The 16,643-nt window shown below is 41.9% G+C and overlaps 1 protein-coding gene across 9 annotated transcripts in view; it reads right to left on the reverse strand.

Annotated features, from left to right (window-relative positions):
* Positions 1-16,643, reverse strand: part of PARP8 (poly(ADP-ribose) polymerase family member 8) — a 156,683-nt gene that overhangs the window by 42,663 nt on the left and 97,377 nt on the right. For all 9 annotated transcript variants that reach the window (XM_088653241.1, XM_088653244.1, XM_060280307.2 and 6 more), the window contains 5 exons: positions 16,255-16,349; positions 8,712-8,772; positions 6,284-6,374; positions 2,364-2,430; positions 1,462-1,587 (listed from right to left, as the gene is read on the reverse strand). In XM_088653241.1, the coding sequence (XP_088509367.1) occupies positions 1,462-1,587; positions 2,364-2,430; positions 6,284-6,374; positions 8,712-8,772; positions 16,255-16,349 (440 nt within the window). The remainder of the gene's footprint in view (positions 1-1,461; positions 1,588-2,363; positions 2,431-6,283; positions 6,375-8,711; positions 8,773-16,254; positions 16,350-16,643) is intronic.

The following is a 16,643-nucleotide window of genomic DNA, read 5'->3' on the forward strand; positions in this document are numbered from 1 at the left end:
AAAAACATCTTGCTTTTGCTCAGGTCTCAGTTGTTGCCTTGACCAGGAAGTGAACCCTCTTCTTCTTTCCTCAGGTCCTTCTTGTGAATGCCTGTCAACAAACCATCAAGCCAAGCTCCAAATAGGGGAAGGCCACAATTGAGTAGTAGAGTGTATACATCCAAGTTTACTTCACAGCATGAGCAATTAAGGATATTACTGGATAACATCTGCTCCTAAATGTAGCTTCAGGAGAAACAAACCCAATACTTCTTCACACAATGACTGACTAACGTGTGAAATTCAGCTTCACAGGATGTGGTAAGGACTAGTACAGGCATCGGCAACCTCTGGCCCATGGGCGGATGCGGCCCACGAGCCGCTCGGTCACCGAGCTGCCTGCTCGGCAAGTCCCCGCGCCACGCCGCACTAAACCAACGGAGCGCGGCGTGGGGACTCACAGAGTGGTCACTTATCAGCAGGAGCTAAAAATCATATTTATCACTTTTGCGCTCTGCAGTGTTCACCCCCTCTATGGTTGCTGTTAATAGAACTCAACAAGGCACAGCTGAAGCCCTTATAGGAAGTGGGATGAAAGAGATTGGGGACCTGAAGAACTTGTTGTGTGACAAGTCTGAGAAAATCACAACCTTCTGAACTCAGTTTACGTGATTTGCCCCACCTCCTGCTCAGTAGAGCACTGAAGTATTGTATACACGAAATCCAGCACAAATCCTGTTTAGCCCAGGATTCTCCCTTGCATGGGGGACCCCTTCACAGGAACATCAATATTTGAAAACGGCCTTGCCCACTTTCCTTCCAAGTCCCGGACTGCAGAATCCAGGAACGGCAGCCATGTGACACCGGAAGTTGCATCGACGTAACTTCTGGTGTCGCTTTGCCCTTCTATGGGCACCAAAAATGGCCACCACCGGCTTCAAAAGTAGCTTCTACGCATGACCGGAAGTGCGTCGACGCAACTTCCGGTGTCGCCCCGCCCATCTATGGGCACCAAAAATGGCCGCCGCCGCCACCGGAACTCGTGTCTACGCATTTCCGGTCATGCGTAGATGCGACTTTTGAAGCTGGCAATGGCCATTTTTGTGCCCATAGAAGGGCAAATCAGAAAGAAAAAAATGGCCGCCGGCAGGAGAAAATAACGGAGAAAAACGGGAGACGAAGTGATATGCGGCACCACTGGGAAAAGGTAAGTAAAAACGGGGGGTTTCCCGGGGAAAACGGGGTACTTGGCAGCTATGCTTGCCCAAATTGCATTGCTGCCAAACACACAGCTAGTAGGGTCAGATGCACACATCAAGAATTAGGGGAGGGGTTCTCACTGGTATGACACTGTGGTCCCCTCATACATAGAAAGTATGTTTGCGACAATCTGAGTGAACCTCTCTCTTAAGGAACCTGAAAGACTTTATTCAATCTTCTAGTAGGATATCACCATGCTGTTCCATGATCACTTGTGCCTACCTGCGCAGTGTAGAAAAGATGTGCAGAGGAGATTTCACCTTCTTCTCTGACATTTTTTTGTTGTGCGTACTGTTTGATTTCTCTTTGCCATTTTTCCATTGTTGCGTGACAAACGTTTGCATGATTCTGAAAGTTGAAAACACAGAGACAAATCTCTGATGTGCATCTGCACACATACGTGAGACTTGAAAGGGTCCCTTTCCCCCAATCTAACCCTGAAGATTTGCTCTTTCTAAATTGGCTCACTGGATGTTTCTTACATACACGACATATATAGAGATAGCCATCCTTAAATATGCCATTGAGAGAAGTGATGAAGCTATGAAATTTTTTTAGTTGTAGCAGCCTTGAGGCAGAGTGCGGCTTCCAACCAGCTTCTCCAGTTGGGATTGGCTACTGTTTGCCAACCAGAGTACAACCAATGACAACCCTGTAATGCATGGATGGGGAACCTGTGGCTCCTCAGCTGTGGCTGGACTACAACGCCCACCATCCCTGGCTACTGAATACTGTATACTGATGGGAGGTGGAATCCAACAACATCTGGAAAGGTTACTTGTTAGCCACCCCTGCTGCAATGTGTGAAGGAATATCTACACTCTGATTTCCTCAACTGGTTGTGTTCCAGATACTGTTGGACTACAATTTCCATCATCCCTGAACATTGATCATACTAGCTGGGGCAACAACAACATCTGGAATGAGCCAGATTGAGGAAGCCTGGAATATCAATAAAGGTATGACATGATAGGCCTTGATCTGTCTTTCTTTGGATCCTTGGAAAACAGGTGCCCATGGTAATGCTGTTATTAATTCAGACCGCATCAGTCCAAAAACAGCCAGACACAATACTTTGCAACAAAAACACACACAATATGGGATGTAGTTTTAGCAGAACTCACTTCTTCAGCTGATGCCCCAGTCCAAACCTTTCCTTAGTAGAGATCTGAAATACATCAACGGTGGGCACTGTAGGACAGAAGATATTGTTGAAAAACTGAGAGAAGCTCACATAATCCAAAGCCTACCATTACTATAGTGGAGTATTAGAGCCCAGCCCCCATTGTGTCTGATGGAAATTGTGTACAAGCAAAGTTCACAAGACTGTAGAAGAGCTGAACAGAGAAAAGGCTTTAGAACACTGAGACTCGTGGAACATTGTGAGTTCCCTGCATATCAATGGAAAGGACCTTCCCCACAGGTTCCATGTTGGCAGATGCCATGCCAGATATCATCAAGGATAGCCATGGGTTCAATTTGGATTGGTATTGCTAAAAACAAGGGGATTTGGACTCCGTTGAATTAGCTCATTTCAATATTGGGCCCATGCAATGCTTCAGGTGATGTCACATTCTCAGAAACACAAAACAGTTGGAGGCCTCTCACCTCCAACCCCCCCAGTTCGTTTCCCCACTCAGATTCCCTTTCTGCAAAACCTACCCGGCAGTACTGGAGCCAACAAGAAAAGCTGCTGAGGTGGCTTTGACCAGGCATTTGGATGCTGCAGAAACACCAACCTGGACATAACATTACATTTTCCTTAGGAGTCCATAGGCCTTTATACCCACAACGCATCAGCTGCCCTTCCCAGGGCCACTGTCTCCACCAGGCAAGTTTAAGATGGAAAAAGATTTCTGTGGTGTTGGGAAGGGCTCTGGTACTTAAGCCCACCAAATTGTGATCAGAGCCCAAAACTTCAGAGAGACATGGGCCTAGTTTATAATTTGCCTGTCAGTTCTGAAATAGGGAGGTTCATACTCTAAACTCTCCCAATGGGTCAACAACTTAAAAAAAAAAATCCAACATGGGTGAGAAGTACCCTTAGAGCAGGCTTCCTCAACCTTGGCCCTCCAGCTGTTTTGGGACTACAATTCCCATCATCCCTAACCACTGGTCCTGCTAGCTAGGAATCATGGGAGTTGTAGGCCAAAAGCATCTGGAGGGCCAAGGTTGAGGAAGCCTGCCTTAGAGAAAGGGCAGGGGTGATGGGTGATCAGGCTTTCTGAAAAGCAAAGCACAACAAAGCAAAATCTGGAAAATTGCCAGATGAATTGCAGAAAAGAGGAGGCCATGGCAGTCCAGCAATACAGTAGTGTTGCCAGAATCTCTGGGTTTTCAAGAGGGCTCAAAGAGGAGCAGAGGAAAAATCTTAAATAGGTTATTACTTCTTAAGAAGCCAGCTGAGGAAAGGGAGAATATTTGCACCTTATGTAACGTGGAGCAGGACTCCTCCGCTTTTAGGAAACTGGCATTAGCTACAGCAGGTGCAGCTTTATTATACTTGTATGTTAAGTCAGATTCCAAACCTCTAGACATGCATTTTTATTCCATAGGGTTCAAGTGTTTTTTGCACTCAGCTGCGCCATCAAGGCTCGCGACCATGGCTTTCAGCTTGTGAAAGGTTACAGATTATTGCCACATTAATTTCTTGCAAGGGCAAGAAAGGCAGGTGTTGATCTGGCTGCCCTGCCACTGACTGTGCCTGCTTCACTGCTGGATGCGATCCAAAATCCACAGAAGAGCAGTACCATTGTTAGGATCAACGAAATAAAGACCAAGCAATTGCAGTCTGCAGAACAGAAAACTAGCTCAGGCAGGAAGTTAAACAAGGATATAAAGCCAAGAGCAGTGTAGCCTGCAAGTTGCAACACCCATCAACTGGAGTGCTTGGCTGCATATGATTTTCATGAGACTACTGGACAGGTCTGTCTTTGGACACGTGCAATATTATTTGAGTCACTACTTGGCTGTGGAGAAAGAACCTCTCCTGCTTCCAGGAGAAACATCACCTGAAGGCTTTTAATTTAAGTACTGGTGAGACACAAGAGGGATGGGAGCAGAGAGAACAGAAAGGGAGATAAAAGTATGGAAAGGAAATGTATAATTTACAAAGCAAGGCACTTGATGTGGATAAAAATTGGCTGCATTCACAAAGCAGTTTATTCCATTTCCCCAACATTTCCCTGTTAATTCCAGTATTGTATTTGACCTTTCACACAGTGTGAAAGTCACTTCCCGGAATATAGTACATTAACCTAGAAAATTGCAGGAGTAAAATGACAAAATTTGGGGCAATATATCAACAGACGATACAGAAAGGGTGGGGAGTAGTGGCATTGTCCAATGGCTTCCTGGTGCAAATGGAATTTAGTGTGGCATGGCAGTATAATGGTCTAAAAGTTCCATAAGACAACCAATACTTGCAATGTGATGGGAACATCAGAGAACAGGACAGAAGTGCCAGCATTATTAGCAGGAAAACCAACACAATATTCCTCACATCTGAATGCACCCATTGATACAAGTGACGAGTGGGTAGGTGTTGAAGGAAGACCTTTTCCTTTGGCTGTTTTGGACTGGAGACAGGAGTGCTCAGCCAATGCAGGATTTAACCCCAACCCCAGATGATGTCACAGATAGGGTTTGGGGGAAATGGTCTCATGGGTCAACTCAAAAATATAAACAGGGCACAGATTGCTATAACAAGGAGACAGCTGAGTTCTTTCATGAATGTGAAAAAGTAAACAACTATTGAAAGACGGTCAGTTGTTAGTACAAAGATAATAAGTGTCCATCTACCAAACAAACAAACAATCTAACAAACAAACACTTCTTGCTTAATTTTCAAAAGGATGCTACCTCTAACAATTGTTTTGGATTAGTGTTAATGGTGATGCTTAGACAAGAGAGTGCAAAAAGAAATACTCATAAAGAAAGAATAGTTTCCTCAAGTGATGAAATTAATTGTGCGAGTGAAGGAACAGCTTATCAGATAATTGTGCTGGTGAAATAAACGCTTATCAGAAGTTCATTTCAAAGTTTTTAAAAACTGAGCAAAGGCTGGTCCCCTATGATTGCTGCTATAATGAATTTTCTATGCATAGAAAAATCATAACACAACTTGGTTTAAGTCTTACAGTGAAATCTTAGCGATACATGTTATTGCTTGTAGGGAACTGAATTTTTCTCTCTCAGTGGGTCTTCTGTGTGTCTCAGGGCTTTTTTTCCAGCCAGAACTCACCAGAACTCAGTTCCGGCACTTCTCAGGTGGGCACCATTACCATTGTAAGAGAATAAAGGAGGTGTTCATGGTGCGTTCTGGCACCTCTTTTTCTAGAAAAGGGGAAACTTGAAGCCCAGTGATGTAGCATCACACCCTTTAGAGCATTACGTGAAAAGGAAAGGAAGAAACTGGCTGAAGTTTTCAGCAGTAGGCGTGCATTCTCCATAATATCTCCTGACTTTCAAACCATTTCCCTCAAAACCCTCAAGTTTCCTGGAAGGTTATCAGAGCTTCCTCAATGAGATCACCACAGGGGGGGGGAGATTGCCAGCTTATACTGATCTTCCAGTGCAATATGTAGCCATGAAAAGGGTGGGTGGAAAGCTGCCATAGATTTGTGTCCCAGAATTCTCTGCAAGGCACCAGGGTTTTTCAGGAGGTAAACAAATGCAAAAAGGTTGTGGATTTGCTGAGAGTAGGAAGTTGCAAAGTAAAATCTTAAGAAGGATCAGGAATCCTGACCTGATTGAGAGTCCATCACTCTACTTCATTAGCAATCCGTTCTGACTGCTAATCGCCCACACAGATTTAATAATTGAATTTCTGTAGTATTAACATCCACTCATTGATTATTGCTATGTCTCTGTCTGCTAAAATTAAACAGCCCTTCAGAAGCCAATACTCTCTTCTTGAGAATATAATTATGCACTACAATCGAATCTCATAATTGCTTGGTGGAGAAAAATCATCATGGGCGCCATGTGCAGGACTCCCTACGAAGGCATTGCATAGGAAAAAGGAACGACAAAAGCGACTTACCGGGGCCATTTAGATATTGCGTGAGTGAACAGTGCAACCGCACAATTATAGGCTCTGTGCGGATCACGTCCCATGCCACTGCAATCTCTTCCTGAATCAAGAGCACAACAGAAGCCATTAGCCATTATCATCAGGTTCAAATCCCGCCATTCTTGCTTCCAGGGCTGGCAAAGGAAATGAATGTGCTGGCCTAAGTTGCTGTCTAGATTGATTTGCCAAGGCATGAGTTCTATCAGCTTCTACTTGATACTAGTAACTGGAAAGAGGTCAGTAATAAAGCATGAACTGGATTTTGACAGAAATGGGATTCACAAATGAGAAGAATATGGAACTTTCCCCTTCCCGTGGTACCTATACAAATCTCTGCCATGGGCATCATTTTATCCCATAGGTTTGCAGAAATGAAGTTGTACAAAAGTTAGTCTTCTTGTTTTATTCCCCCAGAATGGGGAGCGAGGGATGGGCTACGCAGGTATCTACGCACTATGGTTTCCACCTTTAGTCGCATGCAACCTGATTCTATACAGATTTACTTGAAGTCAGTCCCACTTACCCCTACAGTGGCTTGCTCCTAGTGAGTATAGGACAGTTGCCTTTGTCCAAATAAATTCATCCCATTACTTCTAGATTACCCTCAAATATATTTCAGTTTCAGAGTCAGAAATAGGATGGCTTCATTAAACTATAGTCTATGGTTAACAGCTTTTACTTAGTGAGGTGTGACTTATAAGAAAGTGGGCTGCTTTGTTCCCATAAATTGCCCTGAATTTCCTCCATGAAATATCTACATTTAAAATAAAAGTTCTTCTTCAAGCATGATAACTGTTGAAGGAACATTTGTTCCTATATGGTACAGCTGTTAAATGTGATAATGGACAAAGATCTTACAAACCATTTGAATCATGAGCGATTGCCATCTACAAGCCACATCAAAAATGTTAATTCTGAACAAAGTTACATAAAAAGATGATTAGAATCCAATTCCTGATTTATTGGTCACAGTTATGATCTCTATACCGATAAATTTTGGCATGAACTAAACATCACAGTTACTAAAAGCCGACTGAGGAAAACTTTGTGGTTTTGCAGCAATGGAAAAGGTCAAAAATGGTTTTAAATGAAGAAATGGTAAAATTTATCCCACTACATTTAAAACAAAATAGTGCTTTCTTTCATAGAGATTTTGGCCTGAACTTTGCATTTCTTGGCTTGGATGACAAATCTTGGCAACTCATCATCTTCCTATAAGAGCCAAGCATTGTCACACGCATGCCACCAAATTCTTCTTCAGTTCAGATACTAATCCAAGATGGAGAGGAACACAACTCCTCCCTGTCATTGAGAATCCATTCCCTCTGGGTGTGGAAGGAAAACAGACACTAGCACTATTTGGTAAAAGTTTGCCTGTGGTTTTCTAAAAGGGTTCACACAGTGCTACAAAAGATAGGTCCTGTCACAGTTCTAATGCTCCTTTGTGTACAAGGTCTTGTGCAAAATAGAAAACACACACACATTTTCAACTTTCAAATTCCCAAAATGAGGGGTGCTGAAAAGTTGTAACATGATTTGGGAATTCAAAATATATTTTGGTTAAATTAATATAATTTAGTTTTGCTTGGTAAATAAAATGTGTGTAAAATTGCACAGAAATCACTAAAAATGATTGCCAAGTACTTGCAGTTGTATATGATGATGATGATGATGATGATGATGAATTACCTGACATTTTCAGAATGCAAAATTAAAATTCTTTGGTTTTCCGAAAGCAGTTTATGTGCTTCTGAATCAAATGTAGACTTACCAAGCTCACTGTTGTCCGATCACAAAAATAATAGCAGATTTGAATTCCTCACACCCAAAAATATATTTTTAAGAACTCCTCACTGAAGGAATTTGCAAAAATTAAGTTTTACTTCCTAAAATGGCATGCTCTACCCTAGTGTGCAGTAGGCCACTACTGTGGATGACACATGCCATTCAAAAAGGCACTTTTGGACCAAAAACCATCCGCCCATGCAGTAAATGGCTGGAGGATATGCAATATGGCCCATGGGATATCTTTCCTGTCTTTCCTAAACTTTACACACTTTCTTGCAAACACGGCAAACCAAAACTTAACATGAAGAACTAATGCGAGGCTATTACACCAGGTCCCTTGTCTCCTGCTGTAAACTTTTAACATTAATGGAGAAAGCTGTATCTTTTTAAGTCATCATGACATAAATGTATACCACTACACCAAATATTTAAGAGTTGCACAAAAATGTTTCTACTGAAAACAGACTCATGCAATGGAAGCTTCTGGTGGTAAAAAAAGAAAGAAAAAAGAAGCTATGTGCCAGTGTGTGGCTGACTACACATCTTGATGAAAAACAAAGGCAGATATGTATTAATGATTGCTATATTACCATATGGTTCAATTACTTACATCAAGAAAGCTAACATCAATATGCAGATCAATGTCTACATCATCAATGGCTCCATATTCCCTGAAAGGAAAGAACAGCATGTTACAGCTAACTTTGATACTTGTGACTATCCGAAAGAGATATCCTATCAGCAGATTGAAGAATATAGAACTAGGAGACAGTCAACTGTATATTCAACCCTGTTTCTTCCAACATAAAAATGGGATTTCTTGCAGTATTGAATAGGTTCTGTTCACCCGCACCAAAATGGTTCCAATGTCACCTCTGCATGGCTTTTGCTGAGACCGTACCTCAGCAGCAGAGCTGATAATTTGCACACAGCAGATATTATATACAGTCTCCAGTATCGCTGCATAAAAATCTCAGGTAGCAAATGAAGAGATATATATTTTGCCTCAGATCCCAGAGAGATACTAACAGCCACAGCAGACATTACAGTAGTGAGCTGGAAGGACAAATGTATAGTCTGATAGACAATAGCTTCATGTGTCTTCAGCGTAAAGAAATTGGAGGAGACTATGGCAGGATAACTTCCAACAGGAAGCGTTTGGGAAGTGAGTGGCATTTTAGCTTACATTTGGAGATGTGGTTTTAATGGTGAAAATGAATTTCCATGCTAAGCCACAAAAATGAAATGGAAGAAATGAATGTGCAATCCAAAACAGCCGAAATAATTTCCATTCTAAGACACAGCTGGTGCGATGCAGCAGCCCCAAAGACTTAGTTATGAAGCAGCATTGCCATATATTGCTGACTTTCACCAAGTCATTATTTTAAAATAATTAACTTTTGGAAAAAGCCACACAAAACGGACACCTCTGTGAAAGCAACAGGATTCCCACAGACTATTGCAGCCTGTAAGAGTGAGAAAATAAATATTTTACATTTTGATTGTGGTTTCACACTTCCTGTTCAATTTCATTAGAAGTATGGTTCAGGATCACAATGTGTTATTCTGTTCTTTGTACACCTTGACTTGTTTTGTCTGTTTGTGGAAACAAAACCATTGTTCTACCAGGGACCATAGGTGCCAACTCCCGGATTGAAAAACCTCACATGGGCTTCCGGGTTCAGCGCCAGCGCCGATCGGCGGGGTTTCGTCTCGTCTCCGAGACGGCCCGTCCCTGCTAGGAGTGGGGAGGGCAGCGAGAGCGACGCTGCGCCCCTTAGAACCTCGGGAAGGGCGTCCTGGGGGCAAATATGCTTGGCACAGCCCCAATCCGGACTCCCCAACCCTTCGGCTAGCTCTAATAAGAGCTCCGGAGCGAGGAGGGTAGAAGTCGCGGGGGCCATTTTGAGCGGCAACGTTATTCTAGCAGGGAGAAGCTTCAAGCCGAAGGCGGAGAGCGCTGGATTCTTCCGAAAATAAAACGATTGGAAACAAGATTGTAAGTAACCTCACGATTTGGATTATAAAACAATTTGGATCTGGGAGAGAGGGGAGAAAAGAGGAAGCCACCCCCCCCCCCGGCAATAAAAGAGACAGTAAATAGAAACCCGAAGCCGTAAACAGAAGATTTGCAATTCAAAAGGATCCCTCAAAGGCATCAAAGAGAATCTCCCCTTTGATGCAGGGTGAAAGGGGAGAGAGACTGTGGTTGTGAGTGCCCTGCAGCAAGAGGTAAAGATTAAGAAAAACCTTTCTTTTCCTCGGGAGCCGGCAGCCCAGACAACCCAGTGAGTTGACCAGGATTTATAAGTCAATTTTTATTTCACTTTGTATTTCTGGACTTTGTGGAATTTCTTTTTTGGTTTAAATGTTTGTGAAATGTGAGTTCGAACTTTATTGTTAATAAGACTTGAAGAATGCAGCCAGTTTGTTAAAATGGAGTCGAGAAAATAAACTGTGATCATACTCCACCCCACGTGACAAGTTTTGACCTTGGCAGGATTGAACTATGTCAACAAAAAAGTGTTCCCCTGAGTTCCAGCGGTCTGTTTTGACCTTAATGTGGGAAACAAGAATAGAACTATGTCAAGAGGAGTTACGACGGCAAGAGTTACAGCAACAATTTCAGATGGTGATGGCAGAATATGATTTTTTAGAAGATGAAGCTTTTGACACTGAAAAAGATGAATGTGAGAATGACAATGATGGTGACTGTGATTTGGAAGGAAAAGATGAAGATGAGGACTGTGATGATTCAACACAAAATGAAACACACCACGAAAAAAATGATGACTTTACCCTACAAAAAGTTGGATGGAGTGCCCTGCCTTTGAGGAGGGCACGATTGGTATTACTGGAACTCCAGAACGCCCACAGGGAAGAAGGAAAAAATATGCAGAGAAGAGAAGAAATTCAGGGGTCTTGTATGGTGGCCTGGATGGCAAAAGACTGTAAACAGGGGGTGGGGTGAAGGGAAAGTGATGTTGTGATTTTAAGGATGGATTAACAGGTTTATAACTGGTCTGCTGATTATGGAATTTGCTGGATTGGGGGGGTGGAGCCGGTAATCGGGGATGTAAGGTTAAATTGAGAATAGTTATAGTTTTAAAAGTGAATGGATTTTGGAAAAATGTGAAAATATGGAGGCTTATAGAGGGAGTAAAAATTAGGCATGGGAAGATAAAATGGGAGTTTGATTTTTCAGTGATTTGAATATTAGATGAAAATGTTAACAATTGATTTATAAGTTGTATAAGATACAAAGGTGTATTTTTATAAAGTAAGAAACTGTTGCAGATGATAAAAAAGGGATGAAAACCGGGGAAGGGGGGGGAGGGGAAGCCCACAAAATATGGTTTTACAATTATGAATGTAAGAAAATTTTTTCTGTTTTGTATTTTTTTTTCTCTTTTTTTGCCCTTTCTTTTTTCTCTTTTTTCCTATTTCTCTTTTTTTCTTTTTTTGGTATGACAATAGATGGTTGGATGGATGGCCTCCTGCGTACTGCCCTGGTTTGCTGGAGCTCCCTGGTGGCAGGGGGGGGCTTTGGGGTCAGGGGAGGGGGAGGAGGACAGAAATCCAAGCATAAAATGGACCATCTCGGACTGTTCACATACATGGGATACTTCTGTGGCAGGGGAGGACCCATGTGGGTGGGTAGGAAGGAGGTGGAAAAGGTGTTTATGTATGTACCGTTTTTTGTATTTTGTAAAATTAATAAAAAGTATGTTGAAAAAAAAAAGAAAAACCTCACATGGAGGAGGTACACAAAGATGGGCCAAAGTTGATTAATGCAGAGTCTGGGCTGGTTTATATGAGGAATGGCAGTCCTTGAGGTATTTTGGTCCTGAGGTATTTAACAATGTACTGAGCTCTCCCGCTGAAATAAAGTGGTTTGCTTTAAATTTAGCTGGACTACATCTTAAATATTTACGATAAAACAAACATACAATAATAGCAGTGTCTTGAAATATTAGGGCAAAATCGATTGACTGTTCTCTAGTTGAGTAAGCTTTACAGAGAAAATGTTATTCCAACAGTGTCTGTAAAATGAGAGCGTGAATGAAATTTAATAATGCGCATCCAGTGCGACGGGCAAATATTTGATGATTTTTCTGTTTTATCTTGTTCCGATTGACTCATTGCATTGGCTGTGCTATCCTTGTCTCTTTCTCCTGTATTAATATGTCATTCATCACTTTGGGTGCATCTGGTCAAAAAAGTAGCATATAAATAAACCAACACACACACACACACACACACACACACACACACACTGATTCAAAAAGAAAATTGTAATACTGGTAGTATTTTAGAACAAGAGCAACTCATCTATATTAAATATTTTGATCAATATGCATATGCAGGGAAGAAAACCTAAACTTTAAAGTTCTCCTCTTAAAGCTATCAAGCAGTAAGCGCAGAATTCACCAATGCATAATATATGCACAAACTTCTAGCATTTCAACAAGATTGCTTGTGTTATGCTTCCATGCTACACTTTACACATTGAGTATTGAGAGATAGGGCCTTAAGACAAAACCTCACAGTTAAAAATTGGTTTAGCAACACCTACAACCTATCGAGTAAAGCCAAGATACTAAGAATACATTTTTATGGGTCTTCTGTGTTTGCTTAGGTTCTCAATAAATATACGGGACACAATTTGTTTACTCAGGTTATCATTAAGTATATGGCTTCGGTATGTTCAATTTCTTTTGTTTGTTTACAATGGGTGGGATTCACCTAATGCAGCCGATCAACAGAAGCCCTGTACTGTACAAGGACTTCCACTTGCACAATGGGGCTTATCCTCCTCTCCTCTCATGTATACCCCCCCCCCCAAAAAAAAACCTCGCTCTGGGGAGGTGAGAACACTCAGAACAGCACACAATAGGGAGGAGAGTGAGGATATTTCCATCTGGCAAGCTGCACTGCATGCCCATATGGACACTGATCTCTACCCAGAATTTTAAAGCCACTCCCATCACAGCATGATCCCAGGGTGGGAGTACAAAGATCATGTAAAATCACAACAGAATCAACAGTAGCAATAAGAAGTTTAAATCCCAGATAAGGTAATTAAGCCCCCATATAGCCTGCTGGATGGCGAGAGATACTGGCTATCACTAAAAACTCATCAAGTGTTAGTATATCAAGGTACCAGTCATAAACATTATCCCTCATGATATTGTAACAATGCTAAATTCTGCCTCAATGACTCTTTGCACATACTGTGGAGCATTCAGTGCAGTAATGATATCATGGCATCTGTCCAGTCAAGTATGGGGAGGCTACACTGGAGATTTGCTATTTGGATTTTCTATTCTAGGCACAAGATGTCTCTTAGGACAACCGTGTGGATAATGTCATTATATGGTTTAGCCACTAGGTGGCACTGGATTGAGTTGCATGAAAATTCAGAGGAGCATGTTTTGACCACCAAGGAACTTGTAAGCACTTTCAACAGTGGCACAGAGAAAAAATGTAAAATGTTTTGTGGTTGTTTGTTTTTTTCTTTTCTTTTGCAAGCCAGAAGCAGCCAGTTATTAAATGAATTGGGCCTCAGAAGATCACACAAATTATAATGAAGCAGGTACTGAAGAAATGGAGCACGCTGACGTTTTTATAAGAAGTTAACATTTACTTTCATAGCTTGTGGAGCCTAAGGGAGCTTATTATGAAGGTATGCATTGCTTCCCCAACTATAGCTGTTATCAGCCTTGCAATTAAATGATTATCTTCTTCATTCCATGTCTGGCCTTTAATTTCCAATACGCTCTGTACTTAATGAATTTCCACTTAATTCAAAATGGCACGTAATGAAAGTAAGATTTTCCTTTAGTCGTATTGTCTAAGGAAGTGCAACGTACATTCACAAATTCAATTCATATGCCACTCAGCAGAATGAAACAAATGGATTCTAAGGAATATTAATTTGGCTTCACTAAATGGAGAGAGAAACATATGCACAGCTCATGTTCAAATTCTGACAACTTTTTATATTTTATTCTATGCTAAAATAGAGACAGTCTGAAATGGTGATGAGGAATGGTCACTTGTAAAGTACTCTAAGAACTGAATCCATGAAGATGAAATGGCAAATTAAACACAATGATGGAAGCAGACTGTTCTTTTAGGTGTTCTTCAGGTTAACTAGACATTTGACTGATCTCTTTCACTAAAATTATGTTGGATATTCAGGTACCACAGAGTTTATGAATTAGCAGCCTGACCAAGTTCAGACATAATGCTCAGCCAAACCATGGCTTGTTGTTGTTGTTGTTGTTGTTTGGTCGTTTAGTCGTGTCCGACTCTTCGTGACCCCATGGACCATAGCACGCCAGGCACTCCTGTCTTGCACTGCCTCCCGCAGTTTGGTCAAACTCATGTTCGTAGCTTCGAGAACACTGTCCAACCATCTTGTCCTCTGTCGTCCCCTTCTCCTAGTGCCCTCAATCTTTCCCAACATCAGGGTCTTTTCCAAGGATTCTTCTCTTCTCATGAGGTGGCCAAAGTATTGGAGCCTCAGCTTCACGATCTGTCCTTCCAGGGAGCACTCAGGGCTGATTTCCTTAAGAATGGATAGGTTTGATCTTCTAGCAGTCCATGGGACTCTCAAGAGTCTCCTCCAGCACCATAATTCAAAAGCATCAATTCTTCGGCGATCAGCCTTCTTGATGGTCCAGCTCTCACTTCCATACATCACTACTGGGAAAACCATAGCTTTAACAGAAAACCATGGCTTAGCATGAATAACCAAATGTGTGGGTGCTATGGACTAAGCCAGAGTTTGCCATCCAAACCCAGGCTTGTGGTTTATCTTGCTCCAAACAAACCTTGAGCTGTAGCCCAGGTTTGTACTATGGCTTACCACTTGTGGTTTGTCTGGGGGAGATAAGCCACAAACTTATGTCCGGACATTAATGCTTAAGCCAAACTGTGGCATAGTTCGCAAAGGCATTGCAGCAACCAGAGGAGGAACAAAGCAGCCACCATCTTCTCTGTTTTGTTTGTTTGTGCTAATCCATGGTTTGGTTTAGTGTTATGGGTGAACTTGGCTAACTATGATGCAGCACAATCCAATGGATGTTTGCTTGGAAGTGAAGTCCCGGTATATTCAAAGAAGTTTAGCAAGTGTGCTTAGGATGCAGCCCTGAACTGCCAAAAACTGCTTATTTAATCACCCGAAGGCTTCAAATGGCCAAAGACATTTAGCAGTGACCCCAAAAATAGTGTTGTGTATTGAATTTGCAGGCACAGCACAGTAGCAGAGCAGGCAGGAACTAGTTAAGGGAGGTAGTGACTGCTTTTAATTAGCTTCACCTGGGTTGGGTAGGCTAGCCCAAGTGCCTATATATAGCAGCAGGGCTGAGGTGTGTGTGTGTGTGTGTGTGTGTGTGTGTGTGTGTGTGTGTGTGTGTGTTTACTTGCTTGCTGCCATGAATAAAGATGTTACTATACTACCACTGGCTGGACTCACTATACAGTGGTACCTCTACTTATGAATAACTCTACTTACGAATGTTTCTACTTACGAACGGAGCTCCGTCCGCCATCTTGGATGCTGTTTAGATAGGATTATTTCTACTTACGAATTTTTAGATAGGGTTGCTTCGACTTACGATTTTTTTCTCCCAATGCATTCCTATGGGATTCGACTTACAATTTTTTTCAACTTATGAATGTGCGTTCAGAACGCATTAAATTCGTAAGTAGAGGTACCACTGTATAACAAACAGCATCTTAAATTTCAGTAAATTTAATGCAACCAAAGGGGAGGGGGGCAGATCCAGACACCTGGGGGGGGGAAACTATTCAATTTCTTTTTCCTCTGCATATGCAGGAAATGACATGGCATGCTCCTGCTTGTTCTGAAACAGAGATTCCCCTGTAGAATAAGGTTACCAGATTTTTTTCAATGAGTCCGGGGACACTTTTCAACTTCCTACTAAATAGATGGATTTTGTTAGGGGACTGATTTGTAAATCTGGGGGATGTCCCTGGAAACCTTACTGTAGAAGCCTTTATTTACTCAGTTTTAGATACCAGATATACAGCTTCCCCTCAGTGCTAAGCTATATTAATTTGCCATCTTCTTCTTAGCTACAGAGTCATCCTTAATTCACCTTCGCAAAGAGATATATAGATACCTGAGAGAAACTGCATTTGGCCCATAGATCTCTCTCACTGCTGCCAAGTCCGCTTCCAACTGTGGGTGCTTGTGAAGTTCTCCATCATAACTAACCTGCAGAGAAAAATGGGAAATAAGTTTTGCTGGGAGGTTTTCCTTCTTAGTAACCCCCCCCCCAACCCATCATTAATGACTGGTCCAAAGTTGAGGTTACCTTGTGGCAGAAACACAGGGAAATGCAAAACGTATAAGAGCATTAAAAAAGAATTCTCAGTGGATGAGACCAAATGTCTGCTTTGTTTTCTGCAACACTAGGCAAGTGGGTTTAGGATGCCCACAACAAGAATATGGCAGAAGGGTTGATTGTATACACTGTTTGGGTATTCACTGAGCGTACAGCAGCTTGTA

This window comes from Zootoca vivipara, chromosome 10 (assembly GCF_965207765.1).
Source record: "Zootoca vivipara chromosome 10, rZooViv2.hap1.1, whole genome shotgun sequence".
Taxonomy (NCBI): Eukaryota; Metazoa; Chordata; class Lepidosauria; order Squamata; family Lacertidae; genus Zootoca; species Zootoca vivipara.